The sequence below is a fragment of the Arachis duranensis genome, chromosome 10 (assembly GCF_000817695.3).
Source record: "Arachis duranensis cultivar V14167 chromosome 10, aradu.V14167.gnm2.J7QH, whole genome shotgun sequence".
Classification (NCBI taxonomy): Eukaryota; Viridiplantae; Streptophyta; class Magnoliopsida; order Fabales; family Fabaceae; genus Arachis; species Arachis duranensis.
The window spans coordinates 88800997-88822342 of NC_029781.3; the positions used below are offsets into that span (position 1 = coordinate 88800997).

The window sequence follows — 21346 nt, forward strand, 5'->3', positions numbered from 1 at the left end:
CGGTTCTTCACCTTCAAACACTTCCCATTCGGGTTTCCTCTACCCGACCCGCTTCCCTCTTTCTTCACCCACACAGTATATAATACTATTATCCCAACTCTCTCTGTTCTTCGTTTCAATTTTCATTTTCTTTTTTCCATTACTTTTTGGTTCCTGAATCAGGCATTTCCCACCCATCAGGTTTTGCTTTGCGGAACAGAAGCTTGTCGTTCATATCGCCACCGCCATTGTCATTGCCGCCATCTTTGGAAGCCGCAACTTTCTCCAATGGCAACTTACCATTCAGGAGGATATCCACTTTTCCTGCCGTTTGCATGGGCAGGCGCTCCTCCAAAATCGCTGGCAGAAAGGTCTCTCACTTTTTTTTTTTAATTACTATTGATTTCATCACTGTCATGCTGGCTCTGCATGCCAAGTGTTTGATCAAAATCCTCTCTAAGTTTACCCCTTTTTCAAGTCCCATTCCCTACTATCATAACTAGTACGTGTAATCGAGTATCTTCCATTCTTCATTGGCTTTAAGTTGGTCTGTAATTGATATGTATGAATTTTCTGTTTTCTTTATAGTTCATGTTTACGTTGGTATGTTAAATCTTTGTGTTTGCCTCGAATACAGGAAGCCCAAAATGCAAAAAAGGCTAAATTGTACTCGAGGATGGGAAAGGAGGTTGTGTCTGCGTAAGTTCTTCTTCAACTAATATTTGGAATTTTAATAGACCACGAGTATAAAGCAGTTATTATATATTCATGTTGTTACTGCAAAATTATCCTTCCAATGCTCGGACTTGAAAGACACGAGTTTGGTTATCTGGAGTTTTTTTTTTTTTTTTTTTTTTTTTTTTTTTTTTTTTTTTTTTTTGTTTAGGGTATTCTTTACCATGTGCCAGATTGTTGCTTGATCTCAAAATCTAATCATCAATCCATATCTAGTGTCCGTTCTTTAATTTGATTATTTGATTTTATTAGACCAGTACGTTGGTATACTGTTTTTTCATTTTGCTTAAGGGACCATAATGGGCATGACTTTCATAACGTTGATTGGCAGTGTCAAGAAAGGTGGTCCAAATGTAACATCTAATCCATTGTTAGCCGCTATACTTGAGAAAGCCAAGGAGCTTGATGTGCCAAAAGATATAGTTGAGCGTAACATCAAAAGAGCTTCAGAGAAGGGACAGGAGGCTTATATTGAGAAAGTCTATGAGGTTAGTTTAACAATGATCTTGATTTGATTTCTAAAGGGCGGGCCGGGTTATTCCCATAGCGGAAGTTACTTATGGTTCCTTAAACATCTTGAATCTCTGCTGAGCAGAAATATTCAAAATGTTTCAAAGTTGCACCTGAGTTGAGTAGAAGTAACATTTAGGTAAGGTTAGTTTGCAACCCCATCTCCTTTGTTTAAGCTTTTAAAATATAGTTTCAACTAGTTTCTGATTTTTTTCCCCATGCATGATTTTACCCATTGCTATCTGAAATACACTCGTTTGACAAATTACTTTTGCAGAAGTTCACTAGTTAGTCTTCCAAAAGTCATAATTTCAATATTAATCTTCAAAACGCATTTCCTTGAGATTCATTTCATGTCAGTCATACTAATAGCACTGTTTTTGGAAGTTTGAGATGTTTAACAAGTTTAAGAACAATGTTTGTTTGATGGTATTGTTAGTTTTGTTCTCAGCCACAAGCTTATTAGGCAAACAGTTGGGTGCAGGGGAATGTAGCCTTTTTTGTATTCAGTTTACTGTGGGCGGGGCCTGGGAGTGCATTTATTTTTTGTTTTGCCAATGGCTTGAGTACTATATTACCTACTACATAACCGATCAATCACCAACCCTTATTTTATGGGCTGTGTTACTGGGACTTTATTTTAGGTCTTTAACCAATCACGTTCATTATTCTTCAGGTTTATGGCTATGGAGGGGTTAGTATGGTAGTTGAGGTCTCAACTGATAAGGTACATCGATCAGTGGCAAAGATTAGAGAAGTGGTGAAGGACTGTGGAGGAAAGATGGCAGACTCTGGATCTGTTACATTTAAGTTTAGACGTGTTCGGGTAGTAAATATAAAAGTCACTGATGCTGACAAAGATCAGCTGCTTTCCATTGCATTAGATGCTGGAGCAGAGGATGTAATTGAACCTTCAACTTATGAGGATGACACTGAAGAGGATAGGTCAGAAAGGTAAAAGATCAATTTTATTATTTTTGGGTTTCTTATTCGAATAATCATTTTTATTAACACTTTGTCATGGGCATGGTATTTGGGAGAGCTAGTTATACGAGGTTAATAATTTTACTCAGCAAAAACCAAATTATTGAATAATATCTAGTACAGTGTCAGTAAAAGCAATGCTCTACAATTTTACATAATGTGGATGAGCTTGGGGTTTCTGTGGTACAGTTGTCATTTGGATTCAAATGTGAGTTCTCAGGTCAACAGTCAGCATCCAATGAACACAATTAGAACTCCTTCATTGTTCAAGTCATTAGATGTATGAATAAAGACAGAAATTGATGACCTGCATTGAAACCCTAGGTTCTAATAGTTTAAGCAAATGCATCTCTAGTGCCCTTGGTCATTTGCGAATTGCTATCTCCAGGCAAAGTACGAGGCTAGCATGACGCAGAGTAAATAGTGGTCTCTGATATCTAGATAACTTGTTGCTGAAACAAAAAGAAAATGTCAACTATTTGAATAGAGTTTTGTTCAGATGTTCTGGAATTTGTCAAGTAAAATCAACATATTACTATCCATTATGAGTTATTGGATGTATAAGGGGATTGGATCTTTTCAGGTGTGCTCACCCACCATACAAAATCTTCTCTCTCATGTGTTCTCTTGGTTCCATTTAGAGAGTGCATGGTAAAGAATCAACACTTGGACAAGATCAATTCAGAGAAAAAATTGAGAAGATCCATTTCTAATATTTTATTGGATCCATACCAAAGTCTCACATTAGTATCAAGTTGATTGGCCTCCGAGATATGTCACGTGTATAGGTCAAGCATGTCTTACATCATGGGATTGTTTGATTTTGTAGTCTCTCGATTAATTTATCTGCATAAAGTAAATTCCAGCTTCTGTTGTTTTATTCGTTTGGATCTTCACATGGATTCATTTTTGTTCTTTTTTTCCAGGTATTATAAAATTGTAGGTTCTTCTGATAACTATGCTACTATACTGTCAAAGCTGCGAGAGGAAGGCATAAATTTTGAGCCTGATAATGGTTCTGAATTACTTCCAAATGCTACAATTGAGGTTTGTACCAACTGGCTGTAGCATACGCGTAATTGATTTTATATGGCATATACAAATTTCAACTTTCAAACAACCTAAGTTGTAGGTATAATATGTCACATGGCGGTATGCAATCTTACAAAATAACTTTGATATAGCCTCATGTCAAGCTCATTACATAATTTGTGAAGATGGTTCGTCCATCAAATACTTTTATTGTGTACCTTTTAACAAGAAAGCAATTAGGGAAAACTTACTGGAGCCTATTATTGTTGATTTCCAGGTAGATGATGAAGCTATGGACCTGAACAAGGAACTTATGAACAAATTACTTGAGCTTGATGATGTTGATGCTGTTTATACAGACCAGAAATAATCATTTGTTAGTTTTATTTTGCTTAGTATTGATAGAAGTCTAGAAGCATGCTTTCGGGAAGGGAGAATTTCATGTGGAAATTATTTCATTAAAAACACAGGATCTTGAAGTATTGTCCTGAATAATAATAAAACAATTTAACCTTTGATCCTTTTTCTGGTTTTGTACATTGATCCTAGAGCAATTTCTTTGCAACGACTTCCTTGGATTTTTGTATACCCTCATGTACTCATATCTACGTGCCAATTAAGAATCTGATATATAGTTATTGTTATTTTTAACGGCTTTAAGAAACGCTTTTGCAAGAGAACATACATGGCACCATCAAAGTCAATTATTTATTAACATATAATACTCTTGATTTAGAACAAGGATTCATAACATATTATTAAACCTATAAAATTTATGAATTATCAATATATAATCCACAAAGTGTATATTATAATTTATAGTGCAGCGGGATAAACGAATTCCCTAAATGCTACTTTATATCATACACATAAACTTAGCTTTTAACCACCATCAGCTAGCTATTCAGCTTGCACTCATATATAGAACCACGGTTCCTAACCATGCATGCACTTCGAGTTGAAGCACTATTTCTTGTGGATCCATGTCCAAGCAACGTAATTAAAGCATCAATTTATAGCCATATATGTTGCTAATTTTTTGGAACCCAGCATCCATGCAACCCATATGGAATTGCATAAGGGAACTTGGCCCTAGCAATCTCTTGAAAAGTGGAACCATCTAACACCAACGCATATGCTCCTCCATTTTTCTCACTAACTACTGAGATTACCACGCCTGCCATGAGAGAAATTAAGAGAGTTTATAGAAGTTCCAACAAAATGTGACATTAACATATAGATGAAAAGAAAGAGAGCGCGAAGGTACCAGGATAGTGTTCTTACCATCGTCTTCTTCGATTGCACCCGGCCGAGCTACAAAGAATGGTTCCGAGGGCACAGTACCTTCTTCATACCAGTTCTTAGCCTTTTTCAACTCAAAATCAATCTGCATATTACATGCCAAAGAACTTTCCACTGAATATGTAGGCAAGGGAAAAACCAGTTGCATTTGGAACAGAAAATTAATAATTAGGGTAATAATAATGAATCAAATGAGACCTTGGTGATGGTGTTGGGAAAGTTACAAGGGCGATGTGCTCCACAAGCATAAGCATATCTATATTTCTTTCCTAAATAATTAGGGTTTATGGTGCACATGTCCATGCCTCTCCCATGTTCATTTGGATCTAATGCTGCCTCCAAGGTTCCATATGGACTCCCATCAAAAGGTATTCGGAATCGACCAACCCTGTTAATAATAAAAATTCAACAAATTATAATGAGTGATAATTACTTATTAGCGTGACTATTTCGATTCAGTTCGATCAATTCATATGCATAAACTAATTGTTATTTAATTTTATTACCTAGCGTCGGGTAGAACATCTTCACCATTATAGGAACGAAGGTTGTTTAGTCTGAGCTTCTCAAGAATGTCGGTATTTGCATTGTGCTCACAACAGTCGGCGATTATCGCCGTAACTCTTCCATCTTCATCTTTCTCTTCATATGCATTTATGAAATGGAACTGAACAAACAGAGGCACCTCCACACTTGCCACCTTCAAAACTCAACCACAATATAAAACTAGCACACAGAAAAGCTGTTCATGTGAAGATTCATAAGAGGAGGGTTAAAAAAGTGTTTAAAGAGTTCTTACAATCTTGCCAGTGGCCTTGCACATGACATGCATGTAAGCATTGTTGTGAGGGTACCAGCGGAACTTGTACAAAGGGGTAGGCTCAGCCTTAAGAAGATTCTGAGCAGAGTACCTCAAGGGCATTTCGGGAACAACAACATAATTCTGCAGGTCCACCCCTACAGTTGACTCTTCCAATCACCTTCCTCTCATTACTTCCCTTCTCCATTCTTGCCACCACGTAGCCAGGCTTCACCAGATCCGGCAACAGAGTCAAGAACTCCTCCTCCGTCACAATCGGATGCGCCGAGTGAATCAAACCCCCCAAAGAATCGCTGTAGCAGAATTTTCCCTTAGTCTCCAGTGTTTCGGGGTCTATCACGATAGACCCCTTCTGTGTCTCCGTCAGGCACACCACCCTGCCGTCGCCGAGCCTCACCACTCCGGTGTTGGCGTTGTCCGTCAGGGATGCGCCGGAGAACAGGCTCGCCAATTCTCCCACGTATGCCAGGAAGTTCTCCGCCTTTGGTACCTCCGAGAACTCGCGGTAGCAGATCTTTTGGTTCTTTTTGGCGGCTTGGTAGGCTTGTGACTCCAGTTGGCGGTGGCCGGCGATTAACCGGCCGTCTTCGAAGTGGAGCTTGACGAGGGTGGCGTAACCGTCAAAGAGGTGCCGGAAGTTGTAGTCTCCAATGTGCCACATGCCTGGCCCATTCCTCAGGTATGTTCCTTTCTGCATGTAATTGGTTGCATAATGTTAATTTTACGGTAGAATAATTCCAAGAATAAAAACTGTAATAAGGTGGAAATTCATTTTCTTAGTGCAAAATTAGTAGTTAAGAATTATTATTATTTAGTTAAAAACTTAAAATAGATGCATGTGAGTTTTCACAGTATTATAATTTGTCAAAAATTTATATGAAAATGATTACAGAAATTTTTATGTAAAGATACAAATATAATATTCATATGTGTAATGTAAATAGTTTAACCGTTTTATATTTTTATGAATTTTAAAATTATTAATTGGATAATTTTTAGTTGGTAATTATTTATATAAAAATAATAACAGAAAATTATTAGATAATTTGACTAACGAATTTAATATAATATATATTTATATCTTAATTATTATTTTGACAGAAAAATATTTTGATGTGAATAATATTTTTTTTAGTTATTATTCAAGTAATTTGTAACTTTAATTCAGCTGAATCATAATTGTGCTATATATATATAACTCCACCTGATGATAATAATCAAAACTGTTTTCATATATAAGACCCGAAAAATGGCAGCTCAAATAAACATTTTTTTCTTATAATTTAAGCAAAATAAATTATCTTAACAATTACTTTTTCAACTAAATTTTTTAATATAAATTAAGCTAATTCTTGTATACTGACAATATAAAAGAATATTATTAAAATAAAATTAATATTTTGATTTTTTATTATTTACCACACATGTATCTATCTCGAATTTGTAGATATTCGTCTTTATCTGTTTATTTTTTTAAAAGAATTTTTAGCAGGATAAAATTTTAGATGGAATAGGATGGAATCGAATTTTAATTTTTTATTTTCTATAAATGATAATGGAATAAATTTTATGTTGGTTATTATAAGATGGGAAGAAATCGAATAGGACAAAAGTTGATTCTACTACATCACTATTATGCACTCTACATTTGAGAGTCAAAGCATGCATATGATGATGTGTCAACTTTGACTAAAAAATAACAAAATTCCGACTTCTAAACACTTTAGAATACAAAATTAAAATTGTCGATGCAGTTATTTATACGTTTTAGGTTAAAATTTATATATGTCCATACATATAATGAAATTTAGAATATGATAACAACTAAAAAGAAAAGGGGGAGAGAATGTGAGAATCAATGATAGGCATACTTAATTCTAAGATCTATTGATGTTGATGTAATTCTAATCAATTAATTGGAACATCTATTATTTAATTAATTTATAGTAGGAATATACTTTGGTGTCTTCACATAATTCTCTGACACATTATATGCGAACAATCACATAGTAGCTAGTTTAATACTTAAACCCTATATTACGTGTACTATTAGCAGACTTTTGTTTCCTCATTTGTATTTAGTTTATGGATGGATTATGGTTTATGGATACTGTGAATTTCCAAAGGAAAGAAGCTTTTTTTTTCTTTGCTACAAACGAGGATATGAGATTTCCTTTTCTTTCTCTTTCTTCTTTTTTTTCTTTCCCTTCTGTTTTTCCCTTCCCACTTTGTCTGTGTTTTTACTAATTTTTATGACGCTTAATACGCTGACTCGAATTCAATTACATAAGGTCCGAAATTCAACTAATTTGCATATTATTAATGAAAAGGTCCATGTATCACTTTCATCCAATTAAGTTAACAAAGGTTATTTTACACAATTTAATTTTGATGTATTTTTGAAAATACAGTTTTATACATATATTTAATTATATAATATTATATTAATAAAAATAATTATTTTTTAATTGATATATGAATATTTATTTAAAAAATAATATAATTAAATATTTATATAAAATATTTTACATGATCAATGCAATAAAATTACATTCTACTTTAACTCATACGTTCTTTAAATTTTATTTTACGGTTTAAAGTTCAAATTTTTTTTATTTTATTACAAATTAATTAAAATTGGAGGAGTATTATTCATAAAAAATTATAGGTTATCTCTCTATGTATTATTAGTGAAATTTTCTTAAATAAACTCGCATACAATTATATACCAAATAAAAATAATTAACTTTATGCATGTTATTAAAAAACAAGATATAAATAAAAAATTTCTTGGTCGTTAAATGTTTTAAAATAAAAAAGAAAAAACAAATGGGGTGAAGATTACAGTAGCAAAAGTCATTAGAATTCTTACTTTACATATGTGAAAGAATCAGAAAAATCCAATAACTTTAACTAGGAGAATTAAACTTAGGCCATATATAATAGCTCACAAACTTGGGACAAAATTAAACTGTATTTATTTACGTCAAGCATTTGGAGGCTCATTTGAGATTAATTATTGAAATTATTACTCAATAAAACAAGCTTTTATTTGTTAATGTGATTTTTTTTTCAACCATACCACATATACATTAAAATCAACTATTAAAATTAACTATTAATATAAAATATATATTAAAATATTAAATATATATTAAAAATTAATTAAATAACACATGTATTTATATATAAATAGATAATGAATGATTTTAGTAGCTGATATTATTAATGTACAGATAACAATTTTGTTTTTTCTTTATATCAAAGACATATAAGAAATTAAATATTATATGTATTAATTTTTGCGTAATTTTTATATTTGTCACTGTTGATATTAAAAATAATTGATAGCAGTATATAGCATTGAAGTGCTCATGTCATAAGACATAAAACTACAAGTTACCAGCCACAATGGTATTTCTCCTTGGACAACCAGCTCCCCTTCCCATCTCTCTTGACGGATACTAGTCCATGCGCTATGGTGCCAGTGCCCTTCCGCCACTGACGGAGGCGGTAGACGACTCGCAACACTCGCAACGGTCAAGTCTTGAAGGGAGCGTCGGCTTTTGTAGATGCCCTTGTTTGGAGGTGAAAGGAACCCTTCTCCAACATTATTAATTTTATTATCAGACATTTTATTAGAAACAACCATGCTTCTTGGATATGAAATGGATCTTCTGATTGATGGTGAGGAGGGTAAGACTGAGAAAGCCATATAAATTAAAATATATGAACTTGTTTTTCTTAGTAGTGAGGAGAAATGTGAGTGGGAGTGTGGGAGAGTGAGGTATTTATAGGACGGTATTGGCAATGAAGCAAGGGACAATAAAAAATGTACAAAGAGAACTATGCTTTCTTTGTGGCCATGGGAATCTTCAATCTTGTATTGGTGGAAATCCTTTTCACTACGAGACATGCCTTGTTTTTTTCTTGGGCCCTTCCTTCGCTCCCGTTAAACTATAGCTTTATATTATTATTATTACATTTATCAATTAATATTTATTAAAATTATTTAATATATCTAAATATTTTTATATATTGAATAATTACACACAATTTGGATATACACATATTTTTTTTTATCCTGTTCTCTTACCTTTCTAATAATATATATTGTCTCTCAAAACACAAGAGATTATTAATGGATTGTTGATCGATAGGCATATGATGTTGATATCTTGACTCCTTGTAAGTGATTAAGAAATAAGAAAAAGTTGCAATAATTAAGTAGGATTAAACACAATTTTTAATCTTTATGCAATGTAAACGAGTGTTTAAAGTTGTTACGTGTAAACAACACCAAAAATATTTGAAAAATAATAAAGATCAACCAAAATTAATTCAAAGTTACTTAATTCTATATTTATTAATAAATAAATTACTAATTATGTCCCTTATTTTTTAAAAGACTGATAATAATAACTTCAATTTTTGTTAACCACATATTTTCTAAATATTTAAAAACTCTACAAATAAGCCTAATAATTAGAATTTCTCTCGTTAAACGAAATTTGGTAATGTAGCAAATGAAAATTTAACGTGATAAAGAAAAATGTTTTCTTCTTTATTTGAATATGAGATTTCTCTATTGTTCTCCAATTTCACCCAAAATCAAAATTCGAAGGCAACACCATTGTTATGCGTGTCGAAGCAGAGGAATGTTCATCTTAAATCGGAGAAGTCAATAAATGAAAAATAATAGCTACAAAGGATTTAAAAAACTTGGAAGTGAGCCCTACAATGAGACGTGCTTTAGCCGTCTTTAGGTGGTGGTGTTAAAGTTGAAGACGACGACAAATTCGGAAAGATAGTTTTTCAGGTGTTCTTTTTGAAAGGTATGTATGAATTTACTGCTTTATTTGATCTCCATTATCAAGAATCGTATTTTTATGGTTGGCTTTTGTGCTGGACAGAAGAAAAATGTTGAGTGTCATTACTTTCAATGGATGGAGAAACTGATGACGATGTAGTTGGTGTGGAGAAATGCTTAGCGAATAAAACACCAATAGACAATGCAAGTGGATGTTTGAAAGGAAGATATAGTAGTGTTTAGGCTAAAATGCTATATAGAGATCAAATGATGATGATGGAGCACATATAAAAAGAGTGAAATTATTTTTTTGCATCATTATGTGTGGACTTGTAAATAAAATACAAAAGTTATTAATCCTTTTCACATCATACAATATTTAAACTACTAACCTGCATGTGCATCACTATTGTTCTGTAGTGCAGGATCTGCTTTACCAGATGGTTTGGATCTTGAATGTTAACTTCTTATGTCTCTTTCCATTGCCCTCAACTTTTTCAAAGTTAGACTTTTTCTTTTGAGCTTTAACTTATGTAACATTATTGTCTCTTAAATTGTGGGACTCATTGGTGATGGTTGTTGTTGTTTGACTTGAATTACGTTGTACCTCAATAAACCCCTTATTTTTGTCATTGCTTCTCATTCCCATTGTTGCTCAGCACTAGTTCATCCTCCTCATACTGGAGGAGACTCATGCTGTTCTTTATGATTTCTTGAAGGAAGTTCCTCTACTTCTTCAACATCAGGCCCTACATGCATTAGACTAGCCACTTATTATTTTTTTTGTCGGATGAATTAGACGGGCTCCAATCCTAGGCCACACTTACACACACCACACCCACATAAATTAGAACTTGATCAACATACTTTCGTTCGGCATTAATAGATGCTCAAAATATAAGGGGACCTTGTTTCCATTATTCAATGCAGCATCACACATCTTAACCACATCAGAATTCATTTTCATCACCCATAACCCTTTAGTTAAATCCATCCCTGACTCCAACCAGTACACCTTATTATACCTAGTATAACTTAAATCCCACAACCTTTCCTCTTCAATGCCAAACGTCAGCGAAAGATGATGAGCCTGCATGCGACGTTATCTATTTGAAGAGAAGAAGACGAAGAAAAAAATAAAAAAAATAGAAAGAGAAAAATACAAAGAGACTGTTTAGTTTTGTACATTGAGTATAGTTAGGGTCAAATAAGATCTTTTTCTATATAAGGTAAATTTGGTCTACTGGACTGAAATGGGATTGTAACCCTAAACGTATTTCACGTTGGATTTTTATTTGCCACATTACCAAGCTCTATTTAATGAAGAAGGATTTTTCTTACCGTTGAGCAGATTTATAGCATTTTTAAATATTTGGAGAGTATAATTATTATTAATAAAAGTTGAGGGTATTATTGTTAGTCTTCTAAAAATTGGGGGCATAATTGATAATTTCCTCTTTCTTAATTCAATAAAGCTAGACGACCAAGTCTTTTTTTAATTAAGTCCAACTAAGTTCTCTTGGTATTCACACACGCTTCTTCAACGACTTCTTCATTCTTCTTCTTCAGCAACGTTGTTATTGTCGTCAATTCTTCTCTTGTTTAATTTCTTTTCCTCTTTCTTTTTCCTTCTCATTCTCCTTTATTATCACCATGGTTGTTGTCGCCGTCTTCTTCATCATCTTCTTCTTCTCATATATATGTTCAAAAAATTAGAGTACATAAATTTTAATGTCAACACTGAAATTTTGGTGCATAGTACAAAAAATTTGATGTCTAGCATAGAAATTTTTGAAGAACCACATCCTAAAATATTGACACTAAACTAACAAAATATGTACAGCACTTAAATTTTGGTATGCAACACAGATATATTAGTCATGGTAAAAATTTTTTTGAAGGACCATATATGCAGAATATTGACTCAGCCAACTAACAAAATATATTCATAAAAATTTTAGGTGCTATGTGCAAAAATTTTTATATTATATAAATAAGTTTGTATGCTATGCGTAAACATTTTTGTGCTACGTGTAAATTTTTTTTTTCTATATCAATAAGATTTTGTTCTCTCTAACAAAAATATTTTTGTGCTACGTAAATAGTAAAGGAGAAACAATGAGATCTGTATGCATTTTTTTCTGAACTTGTGCCAATTTAGTTGGACTTTGTTACAAAAATGCTTGTATATGTAATTAATTATATTATTACCGAAATAAATACGTAATAGATGTAATAAGTGTATAATTACACAAATATGTATGGGTTTAATTTTGATATATTTATAGTGTAAAATATTTTATAAAATCTCTAATTATATTTGTTTTTTTTTTGAAAATCATGTATGCGATGAATGTAAAAAGCAGATATTTTTACTAATATGACGATACCTAATTAGATACATGTATAAATCTAATTTATACAATTCACAAAAAAATATTTATTAATAATACATTAAAATTAAATTCAATATGTATTATATTAGTATAATTTTTGTTATAAAAGCACTTTTCTAAAATGTTTAACTTATTTAATAAAGATATATGTAAACTTTTTTGTTATGACGATTACGATGTTATATATATACTATAAAATTATGTATTTTAAAAGTTAATATTATTAAATATAAATAAAAAATTAATTATATATTTAATAATTTCATCAAATATAATAAATAAAAAGTGAATTAAAAAATAAAGAATATTAGAAAATTATTAAAATTTATTATTTTTTGTCATTATTTGGTCAGCAATAATTTGCAGGTATTTACACATAAGAAACATATAATTTGTAGCTATATTTACTAAAGTTTGTACACATAAATCAATACAATTTAACCTATATTTTACAGAATTTGCACACATGATTTTGGACTAGCACTTGACGATAATAATTTGCACCCATACTTAAAAATGTTTGCACACAAAAAATATAATTTATACATATATTTACTCAAATTTATACACATGAATTAATACAATTTACATTCATATTTTTTAAATTTTACAAACATATAAATAATAATTTTATATTTATAATAGTTAAATAATAACCAAAATTATAAAAAATTGATGACCACATAAAATTTCTCTTAGAAAATATTATATTTTTCTAATAAAATAACACAACACAATAATGTGAAGTTTATCAAAAATACATAAAATAACTTAAATACACCTACTCATGGATACTTTATTACTACATACTCTATCTGATTAGTAATTCATTTGCTAGTCTTCCTTATTTAAAAAAATGTTATACCTTACATTGCTTATTATTAGAGATCATTCCAAGAGACCATCACTTAGCTTACTCGATCATCTTTTTAATGTTCAATCTTGTGTGTCTTCTTCTATAAACAATATTAATATCAATTACTTGTATTGTTAAACCAACTTATATAGATAGAATAATGAGTTGGTTCGTGAACAAAAATTATTTGTTAGACATAATGCAACAGAAGACATAAAACAGTTAGATATTATTAGTAATTAGTGAATTAGCATAAGTTAGTTAGCTAATCTATTAACTGAACTATTATACCTATTAGAGTCACCCACTAATCATAAACCTCATTCACATGTGTATAAATATAATTTATCTCAGTGTAATAAGTGAAATACACTTCAATTTTTCTAATTTTATATGATTCAATTCTCTCTTTTCTAGTTTCTTCCTTCTCTTTTTCCTTTCTTTTAACCACACTTCACCAAGTTCCTGATACCTTTTATGGTATCAGAGCTGTGGTTCTGATCTATAGATGCTACAAATCTGAATTTAGCCGCTGCAAACTCAAACTCTTTAGTTGTGCATTCGAACTCCAGAGTAGCAATTAACACCGTCTCGTTCAAATTAGATGAGAAAAAATTTGTACCATAAAAGTGCTAAGTCCTAGTATTTGTGAAGTCGAACGGTCTCAAAGATCACCTTAACGTAAGAAAAATTTCGGTGTAGTATGAATATGATGAACACAGACTTGCTGAAATTGAAACAAAAGAGTTTCTATAGTGGGAGAAGGATGATCAATTCCTCGTGTCGTGGTTCTTTGCCGCAATAGATCAAGGTTTCACTATTAGTGGATTGTGAATTAGCTTGTGAGATCTGGAACAAATTAGATGATTATTTTGCTAAAAGAATGAAGTCAAAGGCCAAGCAATTAAAGATGCAAGTGAAAATCTTAAAGTTGTAAAGGTTAGTTTCTGAATACTTGACAAAAATAAAGAAGATATCCAACACTCTTTTAGCGTTAAGAGTGTCTTTCTCTAACAAAGAATTTGTAGAAGTAGTAACATATGGCCTCACTGAGGAATATAGTGCATTCATCACCATAATCCCATCAAGAGCTGAAACTATCAGTGAAAGTGAAGTGTAGATACTACTTGTGAGTTAAAAAAAAATAGTTGAATGATTCAAGAAAGTAGAATTAAGAGCTACTCAGGTGAATTTGTCACAAAAAACTGAGTCTAAAACAAATCTAGCAATGGTTTGTCAAGGACAACAATAAAGCTATTAGGAACAACAAGGCTATCAAGCAAGAGGTTAGAATTTTAGAGACAGATTTAGACGAAGAGGTTTCAGAGGTGGTAGATCTAACTTCTAAAGAGGTAGGTCTAACTTTTATAAAGCTCGTATCCAGTGTCAACTATGCGGAAGACTCACTTATAAAATTTGGGAATGCTACCATAGATTCAACCAAAACTTTTTCAATCTTAATTCACAAGGCACAACCTCACACTCACCAGTACCTCCCCCACTTCCTTCTATCAATCATAGTCAAAACAGGAACAACAAGCTAGAGCTCTCCTTGCTGCTGCTCTACCTTCAACTTCTCTAAAAAATCGAGCTTAGTACTTGGATTTCGATTCTTCTCACTACCTCACGTTTAACAGCAACAACATCATCACAAGCTCAGATTCTGAAGGCTTAAATCAGGTATTCGCAGGTAATGGACAAGGTATGAATATAAGAGGTATTGGTAAATCTGTTTTATTTTATAAGTTTCATCCCTTATCCTGTTTCAAATGGTTAAACCTGCTCTTTGAACATTTTAATAACCAAGAACCTTGTTAGTGTAGCCAAGTTTGCCCATGACAACCATGTATTTTTTGAATTCCATTCTTTTGATTGCTTTGTGAAATCTCATGTGACCAGGAAAACACTGCTCCGAAGCTCTCTTAGGGGAGGACTCTACCATTTTGATAACATTGGTATCATTGCAAAGGTTGCATCAATAAACTGCACGCAAAAAACTAATTTTGATAAAGTGCCTACTCAAAACTCACAAAGTTCAAGAGGTTTGAATTGCATTATAAGCACTTCTAATGTCGCTGATTTAGAGAATAGTATAGTTGTAGAAAACAGAGATTCTGGTTTTGAGAACCAAGATACTAGTAGCTCAATTAAAATAAATAAGGTTGTAGAAGTTCTTGTTTTTTATGTTGAATATCAAAATGATAGTAATTCTAGTGGCAACAATAGAGATATTGAAGTTAGTGCAGCTGATACATGTAGTTCTGTAGATTTGTATGATGTATGGCATAGAAGGCTGGGATATCCAACAGCCAAGGTTGTAAAGATAGTAATGGAATTATGTAATGTTGATATTAGCAAAGTTAATGAATAGTTAAGTTTGGTGATTAAATCATAGTGTAATGCTTGTTGTCAAAGAAAGCATCATAACTTTTCATTTTTTGATTTTAAAGTATAGTTTATAGAACTCTTTGGAGCTTGTGTATTCGAATGTATGGGAATTAGCTCTTATCATCTGTAACTCAGACTTTAGATACTATATTTCATTCATTGATGTAACAACCAGGTTCACAAGTATTTACTTACTACGAAATAAGGCACAGGTTTATCAAGCCTTTACTCAATATAAGCAAATAATGGAAAATCGAACTAGAAACAAGCTCAAAACCCTCCAAATTGATAATAACGCAAAAGAATTTATCTCCCAAAAATTCATGCAGTTTCTTCATCAAAATGGAATAGCCCAAAAACTAAGCTATCCTTACACACACCAGCAGAATGCAAATATAGACATGTTACAGAGACTAGGCTTGCACTTCTAGCTCAGGAAACCATGCCACTCAAGTTTTGGGATGAGGCCTTTTTGATAACAACTCATTTTATCAACCAATTCTCTTCCCAAATCACCTCTCAAAAGTTCCTATTTGAGTTACTTCACATCATACAAAATTTATTATGTGTGGACTTGTAAATAAAATACAAAAGTTATTATTAGTTTTCACATCATACAACATTTAAACTACTAACCTGCATGTGCATCACTATTGTTCTGTGGTGCAGGATCTGCTCTACCAGATAGTTTGGGTCTTGAATGTTAACTTCCTATGTCTCCTTCCACTGCACTCAACTTCTTCAAGGTTAGATTTTCTCTTTTGAGATTTAACTTATGTGCATTATTGTCTCCTAAATTGGGGGGACTCATTGCTGATGGTTGTTGCTGTTTGACTTGGATTAGGTTGTATCTCAATAAACCCCTTATTTTTATCATTGCTCCTCATTTCCATTGTTGTTCAACACTAGTTCATCCTCCTCATACTGGGGGAGACTCATGCTGTTCTTCCTGGTTTCTTGAAGGAAGTCCCTCTACTTCTTCAACATCAGGCCCTACATGCATTAGACCAGCCTCTTTTTGTTTTTTAGTCGGATGAATTAGACCGGCTCCAATCCTAGGCCACACTTACACACACCACACCCACAGAAACTAGAACTTGATCAACATATTTTCGTTCAGCGTTAATGGATGCTCAAAATATAGGTGGACCTTGTTTCCATTATTCAATGCAACATCACACATCTTAAACATATCAGAATTCATTTTCATCACCCTTAACCCTTTAGTTAAATCCATCTCTGGCTCCAACTAGTACACCTCATTATACCTAGTATAACCTAAATCCGGCAACCCTTTCCTCTTCAATGCCAAATGTCAGCAAAAGGTGATGAGCGTGCATGCGATGTTATCAATTTGAAGAGAAGAAGACAAAGAGAAAAATAGGAAAAGAAGAATACAAAGAGACTGTTTAGTTTATACGTTGAGTATATGTAACCCTAAACGGATCCCACGTTGAATTTTTATTTGCCACATTACCAAGCTCTATTTAATGAAGAAAGGTTTTTCTTACTATTGAGCAAATTTGTAACATTTTTAAATATTTGCAGGGTATAATTATTATTAACAAAAGTTGAGAGTATTATTGTTAGTCTTCTAAAAATTGGGGGCATAATTGATAATTTCCTCTTTATTAATTCAATAAAGCTAGACGACCAAGTCTTTTTTGAATTAAGTCTAACTAAGTTCTCTTGGTATTCACACACGCTTCTTCTTCTTCTTGCTTCTTCTTCAGCAACGTTGTTATTGTCTTCAATTCTTCTCTTGTTTAATTTTTTCTCCTCTTTCTTTTTCCTCCTCATTCTCCTTTATTATCGCCATCGTCGTTGTCACCATCTTCTTCTCATATATATGTTCAAAAAACTAGAGTACATAAATTTTGATTTCAACACTAAAATTTTGGTGCAAAGCACAAAAAATTTGATGTCTAGCATAAAAATTTTTAAAGAACTACATCCTAAAATATTGACACCAAACTAACAAAATATGTACAGCAAATAAATTTTGGTATGCAACACATATATTAGTCATGGCAAAAAAATTTTAGTGCACAGTACAAAAATTTTTTTGAAGGACCATATATGCAGAATATTGACTCAGCCAACTAACAAAATACATTCATAAAAATTTAAGTGCTATGTGCAAAAATTTTTATACTATATGGACTTGGTTTCAAAAAAGCTTGTATATGTAATTAATTATATTATCGCCGAAATAAATATGTAATAGATGTAATAAATGTATAATTACACAAATATGTATGAGTTTCGTAAAATCCAGTCAAACTATAATTAATTAAATAATAAATTAAATAGGAGCAAATATGGTTAGAAAATTTAGCAATCAAAATTTGACAATTTAAATATGATATTTGGGCTCAGTGGATTTTTTCTGAGTCGGAAAACATAGTTTTTTGCACAAAAACGCGCACTGAAAATTTGACCGGCAGTACCGGCTGCGATATGTTCGGTACTGTGGCTAAGAAAATTAATTAGAAGTGAATAATTTTAAGAAATAAGAATTTATAATTTGGGAAGATAGAAATATTTAAAATGTGATTTAAAACTCTAATCTTAAAGGTCTTGGCCCAAAATTGGGTCAACGGGAAAAAATAAGTGAATCGGATCCAAGTGGACCCAAGACCAAACATATATAAACACCAGTTATGAGCATTTCAGCTCATTAACCCTAAAAAAGGGGTTTGGGGCGTAGCTATAAAGAAGGGAGGAGGAAGAGAGAAAATCATAACCCCATCAAACTTCAAATCACCATAACTTTCTCTTCGAAAATCCGATTGATGAGCCGTTTACGGCCACGCATTGTTCTTTTCATCCTCTACAATTCTATCAAAGTTTTGTGGTAATTATTTCATTCATCTCTGTCCAATTTTTGAAATTCCCACTGTTACGTATTTTTGAGTAGTCAGTGTTAAAATCTTGTAATTCTGCTTATTTAGGGATACTGTAACATGGATTCTAAATGGGTTCTATTGCTATTTCATATGGGCTAAGGTAAGAAGTGCTCAAATCCTTGTGATTTATCATTTTCATGAATCCTAGGTTGATGGTGAGTGTGAAATTGGTTATGTTAGAGTTGACCTTGGTGCACAATTGGGAGGTTGGTGTTACTTGTGGAGCCTTGGTGAGGCTTGGAGTTAAGGGTTGGTGGAGACTCTCAAGAAGAAGCTCAATTATTTTGGCTACAAGAGGTATGATTTAAGTTTCATTTAAGTACTGTGTGGTGTGATAAGAATTTCTAGGCTAGATGCCCCTAGGATTAAGTTTGGATTGTGTAAATGGTTGGTACTAATATGCATAGTTGATATGTAATGTAAATTAATGATTTGGTTGAGAATTGTGTAAATTTTTATGTTTGGTGTGTTGAGGATTTGATGAAATGGATAATGAATATTGGTTTGTGGAATATGCATTTAAGTTGTGAATTTGGGCCGGAGGCCATGAATTTTGGGCCGGAGGGTGGAAAGAGGTAAGGAAGGTAAGTTGATGTGTGCATTGTGTGATGATATGAGAGATTGGATGGTTTAAAGATATTGAATGTGTGAATAATTGGTTTGGTTATTGAATAATAAGGTTTGAGGAATTAAGGTGTGAAATTTGATAGTTTTGGGTGAAATTGTGTAGATGAGGTAGGTTTGATTTTGGTTGAGTGTAATTATGTGAATGTGGTTGGGTTGTGGTCATTTGGATGAGTGGAAATGAATTTGGCTTGTGAACATTGAAAAAATTGGTGATTTCTATTTTTGGGTAAAAACTGATTTTTGACCAACTTTGGCGGTCCGTAACTCGATCCACGGAGTTTGGAATTCTTCAAAATTGGATTTTATGAAAGTTTATTCAATGATCTTTCCAACGGTTTTGAAATGGTTGAAAAAGAAATTTTGTAGAAGAAGTTATGTGTGTTGGAAGTTTGGGGTTTAAAAATGTAATTCTGCAGCTTTTTAACTTAGTAAAATTTTTGGTAAAACGTACCCGACGCGCACGCATGGCCGACGTGCACGCGTCACTCACGATTTTTACTCTCTTACGCATGCACCTGGCTGACGCGTACGCATCGCTGCACTAATGCGAATGCCTCGTAGAAAATTCAGAGAGCTGCGCGGGTACTGCGCTGGATTTGTTCGAGGAGCACAAAATGCACCCACGCGTACGCGTGACTGACGCGCACGTGTCACTCTACTTTTCTAAATCTCACGTGCGCGCATGGGCGACGCTCATGCGTCACTCTACTTTTTCATCTTCCACGCGTACACGTGGGCGACGCACACGCGTGATCCTGTTTCCAGCAAAAGTTGATTTTGAGCTTTTAAAGCCGAATTTTAGACTTTTAAGCCTCCATTCTCACCCTTTAAGTCCTAAATCTTTATAGTATACCTAGTAATAAAAAGAAGTTAGGACATATGATAACTTGTGGATGAAGTAAAGTGAGAATCAATAATGAATGATGAGTAATGATGGTTGTATGAGTTACTAAGGGTGATGATGGAAGTGCGGTGTATGCTGTGAGCCGAATGGCTGTATTTAATAATGATTATTGGCTGGTTATAGGTTATGTTATGAATCGGATAGCTATGATAAATATTGATTTATGGCTTAAAATGAAAATATGACTTTGAATGATTGTTTTATCTTGAGCTCTCTTTCTCAAAAGTGCGACCCCAAAAAATGAAGGAAAGTGAGAATCCCCTTCCTTGTTCTTCCTGGTATTGTAAAATCACCCCCAGCGAGATGGTGAAAGGCTAGGATCCCCTCCTTGGTTTCTCCAGGGCATATGAGAACGTACCTCCTGGATAGATACAAGGGTTGTGGTTGCTCCCCACTTGCTCTTGGTTGGTTAGTATAGAAGCTCCCCGGGTAGACGTAAAAGTTGTAGCTTCGTCCCACTTGCTCTGAGATGTGGTGAAATATACCTGCCTGGGTAGATGCAGTGGCATTGATCCACTTGCTCCGGGATGTGGTGAGATATACCTGCCTGGATAGATGCAGTGGTATTAATTCCACTTACTTCGGTTTTGGTTTGCAACTCCTGGGATAGATGCAGTGGTTAGCCCCCACTTGCTCCCAGTCGAGGTTGATTTGAGATTTGTGAAATTATTTGAGTTTCAAATTTCCTTGGGTAGATGCAGTGACTAGCCACCACGTGCTCCAGGTTGAGACTCGATACTCTGCTGACCCTATGTCGTAAGTGTGGTCAGACACTGTGAAAGTTCCAGATGAACTTGCCCCCGTGGATAAATACCAGTGTGAGTGTTGTATGATTATGATTATGATTATGTTTATGATTGAGAATAACTCAAGTTAGGGATGCACGATAAAGGGACAGTCTAATGGTTAGCTACCAGGACTTGTCGGGTTGGCTTTATAACCGACAGATGAGACTCATCAGCCATAGGACAGGCATACATCATTTGCATATGTTTGAATTATTTGGGTTTGCCTATTTGTTTTGGATTTCTATATCATATATGCTATGTTACCTGATTATGTGCTACTAGTTTTACTTGTACCTTATTGTGTAT

At 33.2% G+C, this 21346-nt stretch overlaps 2 protein-coding genes across 3 annotated transcripts; one reads left to right on the plus strand and one right to left on the minus strand.

Annotated features, from left to right (window-relative positions):
• On the plus strand, nt 1–3762 carry LOC107470784 (probable transcriptional regulatory protein At2g25830; the record flags this gene model as incomplete). Of its 2 annotated transcripts, none has more annotated exon segments than XM_016090205.3 (7): nt 1–75; nt 181–350; nt 617–678; nt 1046–1202; nt 1901–2178; nt 3135–3255; nt 3518–3762. In XM_016090205.3, coding segments are annotated over 7 exon segments (956 nt in total), but the record flags the coding sequence as incomplete, so codon positions are not given.
• Nucleotides 3763–3928: 166 nt separating this feature from the next.
• LOC107470782 (carotenoid cleavage dioxygenase 8 homolog B, chloroplastic) lies at nt 3929–9128 on the minus strand. Its single transcript, XM_016090204.3, is given in 7 exon segments — nt 3929–4417; nt 4525–4627; nt 4741–4930; nt 5049–5242; nt 5342–5492; nt 5494–6053; nt 8766–9128. Coding segments are annotated over 7 exon segments (1656 nt in total). The 5' UTR covers nt 9078–9128; the 3' UTR covers nt 3929–4271.
• Between the last annotated feature and the right edge of the window lie 12218 nt (nt 9129–21346).